The sequence below is a fragment of the Danaus plexippus genome (assembly GCF_018135715.1).
Source record: "Danaus plexippus chromosome 3 unlocalized genomic scaffold, MEX_DaPlex mxdp_25, whole genome shotgun sequence".
In the NCBI taxonomy this organism is placed as follows: domain Eukaryota; kingdom Metazoa; phylum Arthropoda; class Insecta; order Lepidoptera; family Nymphalidae; genus Danaus; species Danaus plexippus.
This window is the reverse complement of record NW_026869844.1, coordinates 2,432,071-2,451,771: the sequence shown is the minus strand read 5'-3', so window position 1 is coordinate 2,451,771 and position 19,701 is coordinate 2,432,071. Positions and strand designations below refer to the sequence as shown.

Below are 19,701 nucleotides of genomic sequence, written 5' to 3'. Positions count from 1 at the left end.
TCAAGTATACTATCAAGTATAAACCTGGCTAAGAAGAAAAATTTTTTCAGACATTGATGTGGGGGTTTAAAAGTATATACTACAGCCAATAACGACTTTATCACCACCAGCACGCGACGATCTACTGAAAACATCTTTTGTAATTGTACTACAGGTTGTGGCGGCAAATGTGCATTGAAATTTTTTAAAGTTGATGGACATTGCCGTGACCCGTCATGCTTAAACACAGAGTCAACAAATGATGAAAATGATGGAAATATAAATGTCTATGTATATATAAGACCACACGATGTTTTGTCAGCAACTATTACTGATATATTACTGATAGAGACAAGCCGAAGATAACAACAATGAATAACAATAAATATCTAGGTGTACAAAGAAGTTTTTCAGAAAATTGGTATTTATAATGCTTAAATTGAGCCGACTCTTTCGTTTTTACGAGCAGAGCTATTGCTTTTTAATGTTCTTTCACACTTCAATTTTGTATCTACAATTCTACTACTATAGATTACTGTATTTCTATTTAGTATTTAATATACTTATACACAACATCAGATGGCCAGTTTCTAAAAAATAAGTTTCTGAAAGACAACGATTGGAGTTAATACTGAAAATATTTTTTATATAGCCTTCAAGATCTCAGACGATGCCTAACATTAGTTGTCTGTCTTCGATGATTTCATTTTACAGTCATAAAATTTAAAACAGGCATGTAATTGATTTTTTAACATGACTACTTAAAATATTAGTGTCATACCAGGTGGAAGTGCACAGCTTGATTCTAGTAAAAAAATATCTATAAAGAGGGGGATGTATGGATGTTTTGGTTTTTAATTACAGTTCAGTGTTATGTATTTTAGACGTCAGAATTAGATGAAGGCTATGAAGGCTATAATATATCCCGGGATTCCGTCTAGTTCAATCGCGAATGGGTCAGAACAGTTATAATATGGTGCATGAAGTCACCTAACACAGATATCAATCGTTTTAACAGACACTATTATTATTTTTTAACATTAAATTCACATGTAATCGTTTAATATTTAAAAAATATTGTCGTGTATGAATGTCAGTTTTGACATCTCATTTCATATATTTATGTTATCCCATAACTCGATGTATATGGTGAAAATTTTTATTGCCATTTTGATGCCAATAAAAGTCGGCAACATAATTAATTTATAAAATTTTATATTATTATGTTACATATTATATTATAAGCAACCCTCCTCTTTGATTTGTTAAAGTACTCACTGGCCACTAATAAATTATTCTTAAAAAGGTCTGTAGTCTTGTATCGAGTCCTCGTATTGCTCGTGATCCGTCGGAACAGTCGGAGCTCTGTAATTTCGACAACGTGGGACATTTCGTAGTCAAATTATTAATTGTGCGAGATATCAACCACCATTTTGTATTAGTGATTTATAAACCTATGACTTTATTTAATTTGTAAGAACTATTAAACAGTTTTGTTTGTAATTCGTTTTTTTTTTTAAGTTATTTATTCTTCCGAACCTAAAAATATAAATTGCTTAGGTGTTATATAATTTGTTAATATTTAACTGATTAAGAAGACTTCGACTCAAAGAGGGCGCCTTTCTCCGACTTTACTTCTGAGATATACAATATTACGTTAAAAAAAAGACAATCGGAAAATAAATTTAAAGGTCTAAAATAACAGATAGAAAGAATTAAGGGACGTGAAAAATATTGACCTTGATTTATGCTATGCGTAGATCAGCACATTTGTTATAATAAAAATTAAAAATTATTTCGCCTTTCAAATTGCATTCACCTGCAATTAAATATTATTAATAGTATTTACAGTACTGTATTGTACAATAAATAATACTTAAATGAAGTTACTAGTACAGTACTTTATTGTATAGTATTTTTATGTTGTGTGGTATTTATAGTACTGCATAATATGTTAGAGATGGGACTTAAATTATGTACAAGTAACATAATTTTACATAAAGTGGCAGGTTGTTACAAAACCGACCTTAAAATAATATTTACTTAAGAAAGAATTTATTACATTACATTATTTTTGTAACTGTAATTCTACAACAGTACTCCAGGGTCCGCAGGATATATTTGTAATGCCTTCATCATAGAACACCTTTTTGAAACTCTCTATCTTCTCGTGTCTTTCGGGTGGTAACCCTAACTGACCATATTTATTGCAACCTGAAGTCCACACTGTGTTATCCTCTAGCAACAGTGCCGTATGCCTCGTCCCGCAGGCTATATCTTTAACGCAAAGATCAACTAGCTGATCGTTTTCATCATAAACATCAACCAGTGTGGGAAGTGTGTAGTTCTTCAGACCCTTTTTCTCTTGACCACCCTTATTTTCCATTCCCAATTGGCCAGTGTCATTCCATCCCCAGAGATATAAATCTCCGCAGTCACTTAGTGCCAACGAATGCCAGCCCCCAGCTCTTATTTTGACAATTTTAATACCGGCCAGAGCCTCAACTTCTGTTGGTAATTCCAGGTTTGTCAAGTCGCCGTGCCCAAGTTGTAGTCTCCTTAAAGATAATTTATATTAAGCAGTTCAAATTTTAAACAGACTAATGTTTCATAAAAGTATATGCTTACCTTCCGTTCCCCCATGTATAAACTCTACCCTTGTCGGTCAATAGCATGTAATGTTCGTATCCACATACAATGTCACACACTTTACCAAAACAATGTTCTGTATCAACGTAACTTGGCAGCTGACCAGTGTATACATTTCCCTCTGACGTTAAATAAATAAAAATATTATTTGTTGCCACAACCTTCATTATATCATCGCTAGTTCTTGGTTTCTTAGCATTTTCTATGACTGGCCTCTCAGTAAAGTTGACAGTCTCGAAAGTTTTTGTTTCGAAATTAAAGAAACATACAGTTCTCTTTTCAACTTCAATTAGAATTATCATATAGTCATTACCAGTGACTAAAACTTTTGACTCCCTATAGCTCTGTAGGAATTCCTCGAACATAGGCAATTCTCTAAGTTGGTTGTCCTTACCGAACCAAGCTCCAGAGAAATAAAACACTTCATCTACTTGAAATATATTATATGACCAACTTGTGACGATAAGTTTAGCACGATTTATATCAAACTTCAAATTATTTTCACTATCAACACAGATAGTTTCAAATTTGGGGAAGATACATTTGTTTTCAAACCACGAAAACCATTGTCCAAATAAATTTGATCCAGTTACGGAAAATATTTTAGTATCGGTCATATTTGATAATTCTGCGAAAAATATTATGACATTTGTTTTATTCTACGAAGATATGTATCGTAGACATATTTGTCGTTTTATACTTCGTGAAATAATTGAAGTAACAACTCAATAATAAACAAATCAATATTCGTTTCATTTAAGTCTGACAACTGACACCTGACAATGTGCAAATGTTTAGGTAAACAAATAGCTAAACGTCTTACGTCAGTTAAGATAATTTTTCTTTCATTACTACATATTAAATTAATTACTAATAAAATCTTTAAAATTTGCTAATTTACTTTTGTCTTCTTTTTTAATTTATTGCATATATTTTGAAAATACAGTGATTTTTTTTATTGCGAAATTTTACAATCAGGCAACCCTATGGATTGCTATTATAACTTTACTCTTTAGGTACTTCTAATAATTCGCGAATGGAGGATGCCGGTTTTTAAGGTATTCACAATTTTCGTTTTTGTTGATATACTTGATATACAAAATATAATTTATGCAAAATACGAAGTAAAATAGGATTCGTGACCTAAATATACTTTCAAAGGTGGAGAAAAACCGTCTGAATCAAATATGATGTTGAAGTGAAATGAAGGGATCCGTGAACAAATCAATATGGCACTCAAGCTAGGAAAATGCAGATTGTGCCTGAAACTGGGTGACTTCTATTCGATCTTCACTATGGATAACAATTTGCAGTTAGCGGAGATGGTAATGGAATGTGCTCGAGTTAAAGTAAGTACGAAATAAGAAACCGATCGTTGTAACATGAGCGGAATTAAAAGCTTTAGCTTAAACTTTTGTACCACATTTACAACTTCTACGCCCATTTTTCATTATTTAATGACTTTGCACGTTGTGTTTAACATCGCTCATATGTTTCTCTCTATAATTTGATTCGGATGTAGCGTTTGAATTTGGAATATCGTCAAATTTATCTAATTTCTTAAAATGATAATTAGACTTGTGGACATAGAATTTAGTAACTTGATTATGGTATAGTGTATTATTGTCGTCTTGACAAAAATTCTATCAAAATCAAAGTTAAAAAGCAGTAATTGGTTTAACATTATTTTATATGTATGTTAAAATGTCTTTAGCCTTTTCTGTAAACTACTTTGATTTTTTTGATTCAAAAACAAAATTCCTAGTAATCAGTGATTTCAAAAGTGTCAATTTCATAACTTGATTACTTCAGTTGTGGATTTTGTTTGTAAAAGGTCATAAATATTTCAAATTTTCTTCCTCTCCAGCATCATGTTAAACTTAGGATCTCATGTTAGCTTTTCTCTAAAGAGGTAATTTAATTAGTTTATTTTTTTCAAACAATATTTTCCTGAAATTGATAATCGATTGATTCAACAAGAAAGCTCAATCGTGCTGATTAGTTTCAATTGACTCTGTATTGCTTCAGTGTGCTCTATTGTTCCTGTCTACACGTTGCACATTAATTAAATCTATTATTACATCGTCTCTTGCAACTTGTTTCAGTTAACTATTTGTTATTTCGGTGTCACTTTTTACATTATCATTTTTATTAACTGTTATTTCCTGTTTGTCTGCTTGATTGATGTTAGTATAGTGTTTGATGTTTTCATATTTATCGTTAGATATATGAAGGTGATGGACTTCCGGACAAAATTTGTAGTGAATGTATACAGAAACTCAGCAGCGCTCACATTTTTAAACAGCAATGTGAGAGATCAGATCAAGAGTTGAGACGCAATTATATTCCACCTCCAGGTCAGTATTGTTATTTGTAATGTTCACTCTTTGTATGTAGGTCATGTTCCGAAAATTTTTGTACAGCTTTCAGTTCTACACCTCCACCGCCAAATAGACAAAGCAGTGACTCCGCAATATCAACTCACCTGGAAGTTTCAAAGCCTTCGTCTTCAAATGATAGTAAAATGTCGATCGAGAGCAAACTCACTCCCATCAGTCGTAACAGAAAACGCAGTAAAGATAGTATGGGTGACGCATCAACCAGTAGTGACTGTAGACCAGGCAGTTCCAAAAGAGTCGAAGAATTAAGAAGGACACGCAAGAAGCCAAAAATGCTCTCGAATTACGATTCCGACTTCGATGACAGTGGCTCATTTTACTCTCAGGAAACCGATTCAGACGATCCGCTACTGTACAAATGTGATATATGTTCCAAAGCATTCAAGTCAAAGAACAGTCTCTCGGGACATTCTAAATGTCATAAAAGAAAAAATGCATTAAAATATGACTCGGTGACCAAAGAAGATTCAATGTTGAATGCATATGTGCCAGAATTATCGAATGTGAGAGACGCTCACGACGATGACGATAAACTGAAATGCGAAAAATGCGGGAAAGAATTCAAATTGAAGATAATGCTCAAAAGACACAACGAGATCTGTAGCAGACCACCGATGAAAGAGCTTTTGATATCTCTAGAGCCGATCAACATTACACGTAAAAGAAACAGACTGGATTGCGAGTTGTGTTCCTTGAAATCTGGAACTGTGGAGGGCTTGCAGGAGCACATGAAGCTCGAACACGCCATGGAACTCGACAAGGACAAGGTGTGCATGAGGGATCGCGACGGAAAAATATGTGTTCCGTGCTGCTACTGTGAAGAGAATATCGACGACTTCTATAAGTACACCGCTCATATCGGCGAATGTACCAAGAAGGGCAATGCCGCGGACATCATGTGCCCCGTCTGCAAACAGACGACGACGAAATCCAATTACTTTGTACACGTTAAGCTGCACTTCTTTCCGACTCGGACGATTGAATCTGGTGCTACTAAAGAAAATTTCCAGTGCAGAATGTGCAACAAAGAGCTGCCGAGCCAGGAGTTACTGATCAAACACCTGGCTGCTCACATGTCCAATATAGATGACGCCGATGAGGGGGGCGACGAGGAATCTCGGTGAGATATTATTACATCTTAATATATATATATATATATATTAGTGTTACCTTTAATGACGTGTTCTTGTTATTACAGAGCGAGTACAGTTGAAGACTGTGGATCGATACATTCTGAATACAGCATAAATACTCCAAAAACAACCTTGCAGTGTCAACATTGTGATAAGACGTTTAAATATAAAAAAGCCTTACAATCTCACGAGGAGAAGCATAGGCGTGAAGTGAAAATAGAAGGTCCCGAAACACATCAGTCAGCAGATAGCATCAACGTAATGGACCCATCATTCGCTCAGTACGACTCTGACACTAGTCAAGAAGACGGCGAAGACGATAACACGTGTGATATTTGTGAAAAACAATTTTCATACAAGAGACAGCTGTTGCAGCACAAGAGAACCAAGCACCATATGACGTCCGGCACCAAGAGGGCGAAGATTAACCTGAAGGACTGTTCGGTCCGATGCTTGATATGCGATATAGAGATGAAGGTGAGCGCGATCAACGAGCACAACCAGACGCACATCTCAGTGAACATCAAGCCCAAGAACCAGTACACGTGTATCCAATGCACTGAACAGTTCAAGAGCTGCAGCAATCTGGCCAATCACATCAAGCTGATTCACAGACTGAAACAGCAGCCGATGGATTCGAAAATGAAAGCCGATTTGGCGGATTTTTGTGAAGTCGTTGTGACCAAGGCGGAACCCCTGGACGAGCTCCAGAATCACAACGGCGTCAATGAAAATTCCGCCACCGATGTTAAACCTTTAGTCAACATGAGCGGATTCAGCTGTCCCACTTGCAACAAAACTCTGCCCACTCTGATATCACTTAAGCGGCATATCAACTGGCACAATAATGTTGGTAAGAACATGGAAAAGAAATTGGAATGCTTTGTATGTAAAGAGGTCGGTAGGCTCTTCATCGGTTACAATGATTCTTAACATATTTTCTAACGCATAATCAATTGTTTCAGACCTTCCGATTCCAATGTCATTACAAACTGCACATGCGCGATCACTACAAGGACACGAATCTAGACCCGGCCCTACTGACCTGCAACATCTGCAACAGGAAAAGCAAGCACCTCCGGGCCGCTCAGGCACACATGAATTTCCATAAACAGACTCGCTTCCAGAGCAAGGATTACGAATGTTCGATATGCAAGAGAGTGTTCCAGCATCGGAAGGTGTACCTCTCGCATATGGCGATACACTACAAACGCGGCGAGAGCGCCAGCAACACTGTAGTCGGAGCCGAGTTGCCCAATACGGTGGATAAAAACGTCTTCGACGGAACCTACAGCTGCCACCTCTGCGGGAAGGTCTGCGATTCGGAAACCTCGTTGAAACACCACGTGATCTGGCACAACTCGAAGACGTCCCTGTACGGCGCTCGCCATCAGTGCGATATCTGCAATTTGCAGTTCACTAACAAGAAACGTCTCGAGCTCCATACTAGATCGCATTTCGAAGACGACAACGGACCTTTCAAGTGCCACATCTGTGGGAAGGGATATCTAGTCGAAGATTACTTCAAGAGACACGTGAAGGGGCATAACTTCGATCATCAGTCGCATAAAAAGAGGATAGAGAGGCTCAGGAAAGACAAAGTGAAATGTCCGATTTGCTCGCGATACTATCCGGACCTGGGGAAACTGATCCGGCACCTGCGGCGCACTCACCCGGAGAGCAAAATGATCAAACAGGACCCAGACGCCCCAACGCCTCGCTATTATTCTTGCAAGCTATGTGCGAAGGTCTTCTTGGACGAGCGGAGGTTGCAATACCACGAGGAAGCCCATCTCAGAAAGCCAGAGTTTTTCAAATGCAAGTTTTGTGGAAAGAAAACAATCTCCCTGAAAAATCATAGGGTTCACATAAAGGGTCACTTGACACAGAAGTATATCGATAATCCTCTGAAATGTAGCCACTGCGAAGAAACATTTACACGCGGCTACGACCTCCAATACCACCTTCGAGACGCTCACGGCGTCAACGAGACGTGGATAGCGGAACGCGGCGTGCAGACTCCCGACGGACCGCTCAAGGAGTTCCAATGCTCCATATGCTTTAAAATATTGGCCAGTAAAGGAAACTTCGAACGACACATCGACTATCACAATTCGCTCCGATGCAATTACTGTTTCGAGTACTTCGGTAGTTCCAGGTTTCTGGAGGGGCATCTCACCTTCAGCTGCGCTAAGAAGAAACTCCTCGGCGACACCGAGATCTACCCCAAGAAGGTCAAGTGCCATATATGTTACAAGGCTTTCCATTTGCAAGTCAAGTTAGACTGTCATTTGCGAACCCAGCACGACATAAGAACGTTCAAAGAGGCGTTCGAAGGGAAAAAGGAAATCGTATGCGATTACTGTTTCAAAGTGTTCGAAAACGAGTACGCTCTCAGCACGCACAAGATCTACCACCGCACTGTCGGCTACTACGGCTGTATCTACTGCAACAGGAAATTCAATACCATGACCCTGTACAGGAAACATAAGAATCACCACTTCTCCCAACTCAATGTGGACAACCCGACCAAGTGTGAACACTGCGATGAAACTTTCGTGGCCTTCAGGAAGATGATCTACCACATGAGAGACGTCCACGGCGACCACAAGGAGTGGATCGTGTTGCCGAAGGAATCCAAACAGGAGAAATGCAACATTTGTAACAAAACGTTCTTCAACCTTCATAGACATCTGGACTATCACGAGGAGAACAAGTGTCAGAAGTGCGGGGAGTACTTCTACTCGCGGGCGGACTTCGACAATCATCTCTGTGCTATAGACAGCGAGGAGGAAGTCGCCGACACTAACACTACCGGCGATCGCAGCCAGTACGAGGAGTGCGAGTTCTGCTTTAAACCAGTCACAAAGAAAAACTCAAAGAAAATGCATCTCCAAATCCATAGAGGCTCCGGTTCTATATCGTGTCGATTCTGCGACCTCAAGTTCAAGACGATGGACGCGTTCAATATACACGCGTTTTCGCACAGGAGCAGGAAATACAAAAAGAGACCCATCAAGTGTAGAAAGTGCGGTGAGCAGTTCGTCAAGTACGGCCCCTTCATCCGACACATGAAGTTTGTTCACAAATCACTCAAGAAGCTGCACTACAGAGCCACCGTGATGCCAGAGCAGTGCGTGGTCTGCAAGCAAGACTTCCCCAACCTGCACAACCACTATCGAGCTCATCTACAGAACCAGTGCCACCTGTGTCTCAAGTACTTCACATCTTCAAAGTTATTTTCGTTGCATCAATGCGACAAGGAGGAGTCTGATCCGACCAAAGTGTTCACATCCGACGCCAACTTGACGGAGCTGATCAACTCCTATGTGCCGAGAGACGAAAAAGACGACGAGAAATATTACGGATACGAAGACGAAGGCGAGAACTTGGACGAGAAAGCGAATGAGAAAACGGAAGTGACGTCAAACGTGCCATCGCAGGACGAGGACAGTCAGGGCTCTCTAAATGTAGAGGAAAAGAAAGTACACTCGTTGGTGCACGCGCCCATTATATCAGACGTTCTGTCGCTCTATAAAAATAAATGTAGCAAAAACAGCATCCGGACTAAAGGTGACCAGAACAGCGTCGGTGGGAGCGTTGTGGTGCTCACGGACGAAGAGTCGGCGGACTACGAGTCTAACGAAGCCTCCGTCATCACAATAGACGACTAGTTAGTACAGAGTTAAGTTTTACATGAATTTTTTGTATGAAAATCTTCAGAGAGTTCAGTTGCATCTATCGTCTGGTTTCTGTGAAACTGAAGAGTTAGATCACAATACCGCGTGTAGTCAGAGTTAGTCTTACCAGGACACACGTGACCCGGTTTCCTCCTCCTCTATTTAGTTAACCGTTTCTATATAGACTAAGCTCTCGCGTGTAAATATACTTATCACCAGCTATAACGCTGCCATGTTGTAAATAACCACTCTAGGTTAGGCTTTGTATAACACAGTCGTTTTTATCATGTAAGCTGTATGATAGTCCGTGCTTTGCGTTTTGGACCTTGTTTCATTACTTTTAAATATCTCTTTCTGTATATATTTAAGTTAATGTACGTGTTTTTATTGGTCCGCTTCGCTTCCCTTGGGAAGACGTCTTATTACAAGGGCATTTTCTTACTTATTTGTTTGTATTTTTGCCGGATATTGATAGTTGTTTACGATAGGCGTAGCATGTTAATGTCTCCATAGTACGTGAATGCTGTTTCGATTAAAGGATATTTGTTGAGATTGTATCAAACATAGTCCTGTAGCTTTAAAACGTGATCAGACGGTGTCGAGTACATTAAGAACAATTTACGGAGTGAGGTCTGAGTGAGTTAGTGTGAACTACGTTAGACATTAATTGTTCTCATGATATTTTTTTTATTTAATTTTGTTGTGATACTATTATATTATATTAATTTTATGATCAAAATACATTTATAATAGTCACTCGTTCTTATTGAATAAATATCTTATTTTAAATGAAACATTTAATAAAAATTTTACATAATTGATATTATCCATTATTTTCCCATCAAACTACTCCGAGGTCTTCACGACGGGTTCAATATGGCGGCCATTGTGTGTAAAGTCAAAAATTGTATGAAAAAAATGTTTAAATAACAGTATAAAAGTAATAATCATTTATTTAGTCAACATGGTGTTTACAGATGGTTATAAAACGTCACTCAGACGGCTCCACAGCCCAGGCCGCGCACAGAACAACGATACAAAACGATCTCCCGTATTATAAAAATAGCTTTGCGTCTTAAGTTTAGTTAATGCTACCCTAACATACACACGTGCGCCGTCTGCGGTCACCGACGCAGACGACCACACGAAAGGCCGACGATTACTATGATATGAAGTTAAAATGCTTTAGTAAATATAACTGATAATAAATAACTGTCGATTAGCGCTCTAATTACCGAATCCACTATACAATACGCAGATAACAAACGACGCGCCAGCACCGACTGAGCGCCCGAACATATTAGTTAACATTATTGCTTCAATATAAAAAAGTGCATATAAATTAGTTTCAAATTACATTAAAAAAACGCTGCGGCAGTGGAATACCGAAATAGAACTTAGATTACATCACAAATACTCGTAACAGAATAAAAAATACGTGCCTTGCATCACCATTTTATGATCAGTCGATTATTACCTCTTACTATATACAGATACACGTTGTATGAAACGGCTACAGACAATCAAAATCACTTGTTAGTTACAAAAATAACTAAATCAAACGCATTTCATGCGAGTCCAGGCGTACATTTTCTATTGAACATAACATCCTCTTGAGCAGCCGATTGGCCGCGAACAGACTTCCTCGGCAAACTCAAAAAAAAAAAAAATATTGAAAAATAAAACGGGTTATGTTACCTCTACATGAAATAAACCCCGTAACACATTAACTAATAAGCGTCAAAATTGTTGATATTTTTTTTCTGTGCTCGTTTGGTTATAATTAATTATTTGTTAATTACAAAATGTTTAAACTATTGCTGAGATACAATACTTTATGGTCAAGGTCATAAAAATGCTTCAATGTCCAAATGAATCATATGCTGGCGGTGTGAGAGGCGTCGGCCAGGTCGGTAAAAATCAGTGTGTGAGCGTATCAAAACATCAATGCATCAAGTATTATAAAACCGAGTCCTCTTGGTCGTTTTTAATATCTTATTATATACAGTTGTCAAGCGCCAAACAATCCTGTCACATCTGTCAGTTTTAAAATGTTTTTATTCTCATATGATGTGGTGTGAGCGTATGAATATTGTTTCTCTCTCTCTCTCTCTCTTCTGCTGCGTGTGTCTAGAAGTCCCACTCTCCGTCGCTGGTGGTGTTGTCGGTGTCGTCTTCGTCGTCCGAGGAGTGTATCGCCCTCGCCCGCTCTTTGAGCGCCCGGGCCAGCGCGCCGGCGAGTCCACTCGCGTTTTCTACGTTGTTGGTAGTCTTCTCGTCGCCCGCGGTGACACTCTCCCGCCGCACCTGGTTGAACGATCATTATGTAGAGATTCAAATGTACATCTTGTTATGACGCGTCCAGAGTAACGACATACCGATTTCAATGTGATCCCTTGACGGATTTCGCTCAATAAGTTGTTCCTGCTGTCGTCCGTGCTGGCCGAAGACTTCGATACGGAATCCACGGGCTGGAGACAAATACTTTCCATTAGTAGTGTTTATTTCTACAAACTCAACCAATCCATGTGTCCATGTTCCCAGTAGCGTCATACAAATGAGTAATATAGATAGTAACAAGTCCCCCGTACCCTCAAGTTCTTGTTGCCGCTCCGTATGCTCGCCATGAGAGCGGCCCGCGGGTCACTGCTGGCGGCGGGCAGCTCTGCCCTGTCCTCGGAGCTCGGCGGGGGAGGCGCGGGCGGTGCGGGGGGAGGCGGCGGCGGAGGCGGAGCCAGCGACGGCGGGGGTGGAGGGGGAGGCATGGACGGCGGCGCCGGGGCCGGGGCTGAAACATTATACATACGGAACAGATTAGAGATACGGATATTATTATTTATTACGTACTCCAACAGGTGTACATACATTTATCAATGACACGTGACGAACACAACATGAGAAAAAGATGAGCACGAAATATAATAAAATAATTTTTAAACCACATTACATAAATGCGGAAGTTTGTGAGAATGTGAAGATATTTTTTTGCTCTTTCACGCATAAACTACTGGTAGTATTTCGATGAAGCTTTACAGTGATGTAAACGTTATACGACATCTACACGGTATTCCGAAAATTATTCTGGAGTACCGTGAAGTTATCGCTGGATAAAGACATTACGGTTGTATAAAGTTACTACACACGGACGGTAGATGTCGCTGTAACGTAATATATGTAGTATCAATGTTTTATTGATATCATCGTCGTCAATAGTGTGTGCGTGCATGTGCGTGTGTGTTGTACATACGTTGTGTCGGTCTGGGCGGCGGAGGGTTCCGCGGCGCGAGGGTCGCTGGCGGCGGCGGCGGAGGGGGTACGGACCGCGCCGGCGGCGGGGGCGGAGCACGAGACGCTGACGAGGAATAGACAAATATTACACGGAGAAACACGATACAGGTATGGAAACAAAAACATACTGAGTCATATTAACTGACACAGTAATGACAACTAATTAGTCGCTATAAAAATATATACAGGTCCTTGTTTGATCACGTGATCTTGTCTAATCACGAGCAACTGATGCGGAGAAAGCAAAGAATAAAACTACGTAGTAATATTACGATACATTCCTAAAATCTGTCATGGCTCAACACTGATGCAGCTTGCGCTGCACGGTAGGCGACATGTTCACCAAATAACGGTATTATTTAATCTTGATGGAACCTCGCCATGTAGTTATCTGTTGTTTAACCAAGGTCCTGTTGAGAACATTTTATAGATATGTGATATACACGTACGGGGCGCGGGGGGATGCGGGGCGCGGGCGGGGACAGGCGGCGCAGGGCTCCGGGACTCCGCTGGAAATAAATAAATAGATTACAATCATACTTATATATGGACAAGTATAACTGAATATGGAACGTCTGTCCTCCAAGTAAGTATAAGTAAGTGAACTCACAGTATGGCGGCGGCGGTTCGTCCGTGAGGTCCTCGTTGACCGCGTCCGCTCCGCCGTTCTTGATGATGAAGTCGTATATGAACATCCTCGTCTCCTGGTCGTTGAGCTGCGTCTCCGACACGCCCGCCTTGTCGAAGAACCAGCGGAGCTTCTCCTCGGGCAGATCCACGTCGAACCCTGTACTCGGTTGAAGTTATTGTTATTATTGACCTGTCTATGTCAAGCGACATCTATCGCCTGTTTCACGGAACTTCATACTGCATGCAACTGTTGCGATGTGTTTGATTGTAGCCTTTATAATACCGTCACTACGAAAGGTTAAATTAATATTTTTTATAATTGACCTTTTCATAGTCTTAATAGTACATTGACACATATTTTGCAGTAATTATATTTTAGCTACGACGTGTAAATCGTATATCATTTATGACCTTTGTTGGCGTCCCATCCGACGTGTGACACGTGCTTGAAGTCCTTCGGCATGCCGATGTCAGCCTTGGTCAGTTTGCGCGCTTTCGGTTTCCTCCCCGAGCCTTTCAAGGAATCTGTAATTTACACACATTTGTTTAAATATAACCTTTATGTAAAAATATGGAAGAAATAGAAAAAAAAACAAAGGAATAAACATGCCATAATTAATTTTAAACTTTACAGTTACTTTAAAAATTCATAATATGGTAAGTGTTGCCAAATATAAAAAATACTTTCTTTATAGATTAAAATTTTGCAGCCAATATAAGAAAAAATGTTACCATATAGAAAATAAAAAAGTGTGCATTTATACATATTATATATGTGTTGTGATTATAATACTCACTGAGGGTGTTAGTCTTAGTATTGGTGGTGGCGGTGGTGGTGGTGAGCGGCGGCGGGGGAGGGGCGCCGTTGTACCGCGACGAAGACTCATGAACCGTCGAGTTATTACGGGGGACCATCATCGAACGATTGTTACGAACTGTCATACACATTACAACATTTCAAAATTGCGCCAAATATTGACATATAAAAAACTATTTAAGTATAAATTAAACTTTAAGCGTTTATTATTGTTTATATATATATATATATTTGTTTTCACATAATATGCCAATTATTCATCTGTTATGTTTTTTCTTGTCTGTTTGTACACAACGCCATTGTTGGCGGGGTAATTTGTCGTTTGTAAACAGATAAACAAATATTAGGATGAAATCATCGTTTATGATTTGAATAACGAATACTAATGCTTTTGTTGAATCTGAATTAATTTTGTATGACCATGAATATATAATGTCAAAATTCATTTCCGCGAACGGGAATCGAACCCGCGTCTACATTTAAAAAGCCTAGTTCACACGAGTGAGAGCACGATAACGTAATTGGAGAAGTGACTGGAACGGGATATCCCGGAAATCGGAGATTCAATGCTGATCGTGTGAATGATAATATCGTACATAAAATATATCATCAAAATTTTAAAATACAACCTATTATACGTGAAAAATAAGTTATTTATTCATAGTCAACCATGTTACATGTATGCAACGTCTACTGTTGCTCTTGTTTCCAGTCAAAATCTGGGTCCAGTGGACTCTTATGATGTATATTTCTAGACTATTTAATTCATATTAGAACATAAGCCACCAACCTTGCCGTCTTTGTTTACGCAGTTCAATTTTCTCTAAAAGAATATTCCTTAGCACCGTCGCCTCCATTTCATTTGCGAAATTAAATGCCGTCATGTATTCCTATAAGAAAAAAAATATATATTTCAATCATTGATAATAATTATTACAAAAGTTATTTGCTGGTTATTACTTTTGGTAATTATACAGAAAACAGTACAATTAACACAAGTTTGAAACGTCAAACTAAATACGTGACGTGTCCCGTCTCACATTTAAAAAACTTTATACTGTAATTTGAAAACATTGATGAATGAAAATGTGAAATAAATAAAAATACGATATATTTTTTATATGACAGAAGACTTAGGATAAGCATACTGATGCGACAAATAACGTAAAGTAGGTAAAGGTAACATTTACCTCGGCTTCAAACGTATGTAAATACGGTCTGGGATTTTTGTATTCAATCTGCAGATAGACTTCATGTTCCCAAATCAACGACCTCCGATAGAGGCAGTAGATCCGGAAGAAGTATGAACGTTTGCTATTATCTTTTATAAGGCACAGCACCCCCGTGTCTTTCTTCTTCCATTCTGAATGATCCGGTCCCTCGGTAGTGAATAATTGTACTACAGCTGTCGCTAGACTCTACAATTACAATGTTATGGTAATTTTAAATCATTACTTTCATATCAATTTTGTTTTATGTACGAATAATTGTGGCGGTTATATTTTTTATGATCAATATACATATATTGTAGTTATGTCACAATTGTCAAATCACCCATAATATGTGATATAACTTAAAGTGTTGGTTTGTATCAATAAATTTTTGCTATGACATTATATATATATATATAATCTCATGAAAGATAATTTGCACATAGTTCCGTGTTTAAAGTAACAAATTTTATTGAGAGATCCATCACTAATTATGTGAAGTTAGACCTGATTAAATATTCCTAAATTACATAATGATGTTGTTAATTAATTAGAAATTTGATTTCTGTACTAATTACTCATTTACTATAATTTAAAGTTGTTATACAAATGACTTATATAATATTAATATAGTTTTTCTTTTATTATCTGTGGATTATGTCATTCATAGCATTATATAGTCTGTGACATCAATATGCAAGTTTGAAACCAGACAAGTGATCTCAGGAAGTGACTTGATTGCTTCCTGGCTCACTTTCTCCAAGTTGTGAATACTAATGAACTAACACTGTGTAACCATTGTGTTTACAACTGATAGAAAATATCATACACTGTGTTAACGATTTAATAATTAATTAATAATTCAACCAAAATTTTTTACAAATATCCAAAGAAACAATGGCCATAAGGTTCAATTTTGATATGCAAATCAGTATTTCCCTCTATCACATTTTATATGCTAAAGCTCATTAATATTTTATCTTTTTACATACAATGGACATTTAATTATAAAACAGTTTATGTAATAGTGAAATGTTAAGTTTTCTTTTTTTTTAATATTATACAACAAGTGCAACAAGTGTTTAATAATTCATGACATTGTCTCAGCAACTGGTTATATGACATTCAGAGATCAAACTATACTGGTGGGAGAGATTTGACCACAGATTAATTTAAATAATCTAATATAATAACGATTTGAATGCAAAAGTTTACATTATAAGTCCAATATTATTCGAGTGTAAGCTTATTTTAGTTTTATGTAACCATTATAATTTTCAAGTATTGATATATTATTTATACTATTTTGATAAGTTTTATTATATCAAGGTGAACATTAGTTAATTAATGTAAACTAAGTTTTTAATGGTGTGGTTAATGGTAGTAGCAGATGTCACAAATACCTGAATATAAATTAGGTATTGTTTATTATGTAATGATACAAATACTGGGTGCATTAATCATCAATAGTGACTAATATTTTATTAATAAAATATCTCAATAACTTAAAATTTCAATTTTCATGTACATAAAACTCAGATAATTCATTTATCTATGACTTTGTAGTGTTGTGTGATAATATTTTAGTATGAAGTATTTGTATGAAAGTTAAAGAAGTATTATAACAAAAATTTCCAATACATCAACCTGTTGACATGACTATCTTTTATCTTCCCCGTAACACCTCTATCTAGACATAACTGATAAACGCTGATAATGATTTTCTTAATCACCAAACTTAAATTTAATTGAAGGCCACATCAGTTCCAAGTCACTAACCTGACATTTAGCTCCGATGAGGCTAAACACCAGATCGTTCTCTTCCGGAGTCAACAGGACGCTCGGCCTGTTCTCTCCCTTTGGCATCCTGGCGGACTTGCACAAAAACACTCATAAAATCACTGTAAATAGGCACGAATCGAAGTGTCAGTCATCACCATTCCCCAACATTTTAATTTACCGATTTTCCAGTTTTGGCACTTCAGTGAATATTGTAAACCAAATGAGAGCATTTCTCAAAACGCAGACCTAATAATTACACCATCGGACGCGTATAAATTACAAAAAAATATAAATTTACTTTCTCTACATCCCGTGCGTGAAACATCAATCACGAAACTGTGTGTTGCAATTTATAAAAAGTATAACTGTCAATCTGACCACATTTACGTTATAGCTTTTGACATTGACAGCAGAATTTGAAACGGTAATACTGTAGATTTAAAAAAATGGAGATATTAAAATACATTGCCCTTAATTATAAAATTGAATTGAAAACAATTCTATACTACTGCTTAAGTTTATTCCTTAATATATTGAGTATGTAGACATTACTTATCAATTTAAACTGATATATTTTTTTAGGTATAAAAAAATTTATGACAAAACTAAACTTGATGATTTAATTTTGTCAAACATGATTTTAATCACTGAACTGTATTATTACCACGGGATGGTCGCTGTCGCAGTGCTTTTGTGCCTGTTTGATGATTGCCGTTTTGGCGCCTTCGGACGTAGCGAGTGTCTGTGGTACAAAAACTAGTGATGTCAATATCAGCGAGCAAATATCGATGACTTTTGATTATAAGTTTTTACATTAATAAAGGAATCATCATAATTACTACTTGTCTTATATTAACAATTGACAGGGAATAATTAATTTATTAAGCAGCAGTCGAAAAGGTAAATTAAAGACGTTTTATATATTTAATTTATATTTTTAATTACTGACGTGCCCAAATTGTTTGACGGGTTAAGAAATTTCGTATACCTTTACCTTTACCTTACCTTATTTAATTGACCTGTACCTGATAAAGAGTAATTTTGCGTTGCTGCAAAAATTCTAACATCGATATACTTAAATCAATTTCTTTTAATAAATACATCATAATGGCTATCTAAATTTTCAAACATCATTGTTTCCAAAAAATGATCGCTTAATTCTCGAAACAAAGTCTTTGATTTTGGTAGCAATTCTTTCATAGCTTTTGCTGTGAGAACTGCCGGAAATATATTTTTTTTCTGCGGCTTCCCATTGGCCATTTTGCATGCTTGTCGAAAAAGTGATTCCACTAACAAGCATATGAAAACGACATTTTGTAATGATTTATTGCATCATGAATCATTTATTACAATTTTGATATTGGCTACTTTAAATTTCAACCTTCGTACCCGCTGGGTTAGAGCTCTTAATTTTGCTTTTGAAAAATTTAAGGACCTTCTTGTTTGTTGGGCAACTTTATTTGATGACCTTACTGTAATTTCACAACAGTGGTCAAGTAACAATCCAAATTCAATTCTTGCGTTTTTAGGAGTTGATGCAACCTCATAGTCATGATCAGGCGATGATGTTGATGTTGACGGACGAGACGATAAGGGGTAATTAATTTATAACCAAACAACAAACCTTCAAATATTATCGGAATGCTACCTGGTTTCAATGATAGACTGTTGAAATGTTTGTCGAAACATTCAGCAGCGAAATGTAAGGAACACAGAGAATTATATGTTTTAGGAGTCCAGCTTTTAATTTTCATACTGTGAAGCCATACTTTTCTCTCTTCCAAGTCTTGTGGAAATCTGGAAAAAATAATGTTCAGTAACGTAATCTGTTGGCTCTGGTTTCGAGTATCCAAAAACGTTGAACTGAAATACGCTAATATCATGTGCGGAAAAATAAATTGACCACACAAGCTGAACTATGTCAATTTCCCGGAAAATTGTGTTAAATTAAATATCGATAATGAAAATATCGATATGATGGAACCACTGTTGGTCCTAGTTGAAAATAAAATTCATACGAAATTTCATTAATCCTTGTTTAAAGTAAGAAATTATAAAAATAATTAAGGCAATATTATTAGGTTTTTAAAAAGTAAAAATACCACTAATTCATTGCTAAATAAAATTATACTT

At 37.3% G+C, this 19,701-nt stretch overlaps 3 protein-coding genes across 4 annotated transcripts; 1 reads left to right on the top strand and 2 right to left on the bottom strand.

Moving 5' to 3' along the window:
• Positions 1-2,012: 2,012 nt before the first annotated feature.
• On the bottom strand, positions 2,013-3,404 carry LOC116768374 (uncharacterized). Its single transcript, XM_032659080.2, has 2 exons — positions 2,608-3,404; positions 2,013-2,537 (listed from the first exon to the last, which is right to left on the bottom strand). The coding sequence occupies exons 1-2, from the start codon at positions 3,243-3,245 to the stop codon at positions 2,048-2,050; spliced, it is 1,128 nt and encodes a 375-aa protein (XP_032514971.2). The 5' UTR covers positions 3,246-3,404; the 3' UTR covers positions 2,013-2,047.
• Positions 3,405-3,625: 221 nt separating this feature from the next.
• On the top strand, positions 3,626-10,661 carry LOC116767792 (zinc finger protein 91-like). Of its 2 annotated transcripts, XM_032658321.2 has the most exons (6): positions 3,626-3,686; positions 3,790-3,977; positions 4,853-4,985; positions 5,052-6,147; positions 6,226-7,057; positions 7,126-10,661. In XM_032658321.2, exons 2-6 carry the CDS (start codon positions 3,858-3,860, stop codon positions 9,832-9,834), a joined length of 4,890 nt encoding a protein of 1,629 aa, XP_032514212.2. In that variant the 5' UTR covers positions 3,626-3,686; positions 3,790-3,857; the 3' UTR covers positions 9,835-10,661. The 2 variants fall into 2 exon arrangements, with proteins under 2 accessions (XP_032514212.2, XP_061382657.1); XM_061526673.1 differs by lacking the exon at positions 3,626-3,686 and having other exon boundaries at positions 3,738-3,977.
• A 114-nt stretch (positions 10,662-10,775) lies between these two features.
• Positions 10,776-17,907, bottom strand: LOC116766478 (actin nucleation-promoting factor WASL-like). The gene is made up of 11 exons (XM_032656335.2): positions 17,566-17,907; positions 15,766-15,993; positions 15,366-15,465; positions 14,556-14,693; positions 14,170-14,283; positions 13,739-13,915; positions 13,578-13,637; positions 13,088-13,192; positions 12,432-12,628; positions 12,219-12,311; positions 10,776-12,147 (listed from the first exon to the last, which is right to left on the bottom strand). Exons 1-11 carry the CDS (start codon positions 17,650-17,652, stop codon positions 11,971-11,973), a joined length of 1,476 nt encoding a protein of 491 aa, XP_032512226.2. The 5' UTR covers positions 17,653-17,907; the 3' UTR covers positions 10,776-11,970.
• Positions 17,908-19,701: the final 1,794 nt, after the last annotated feature.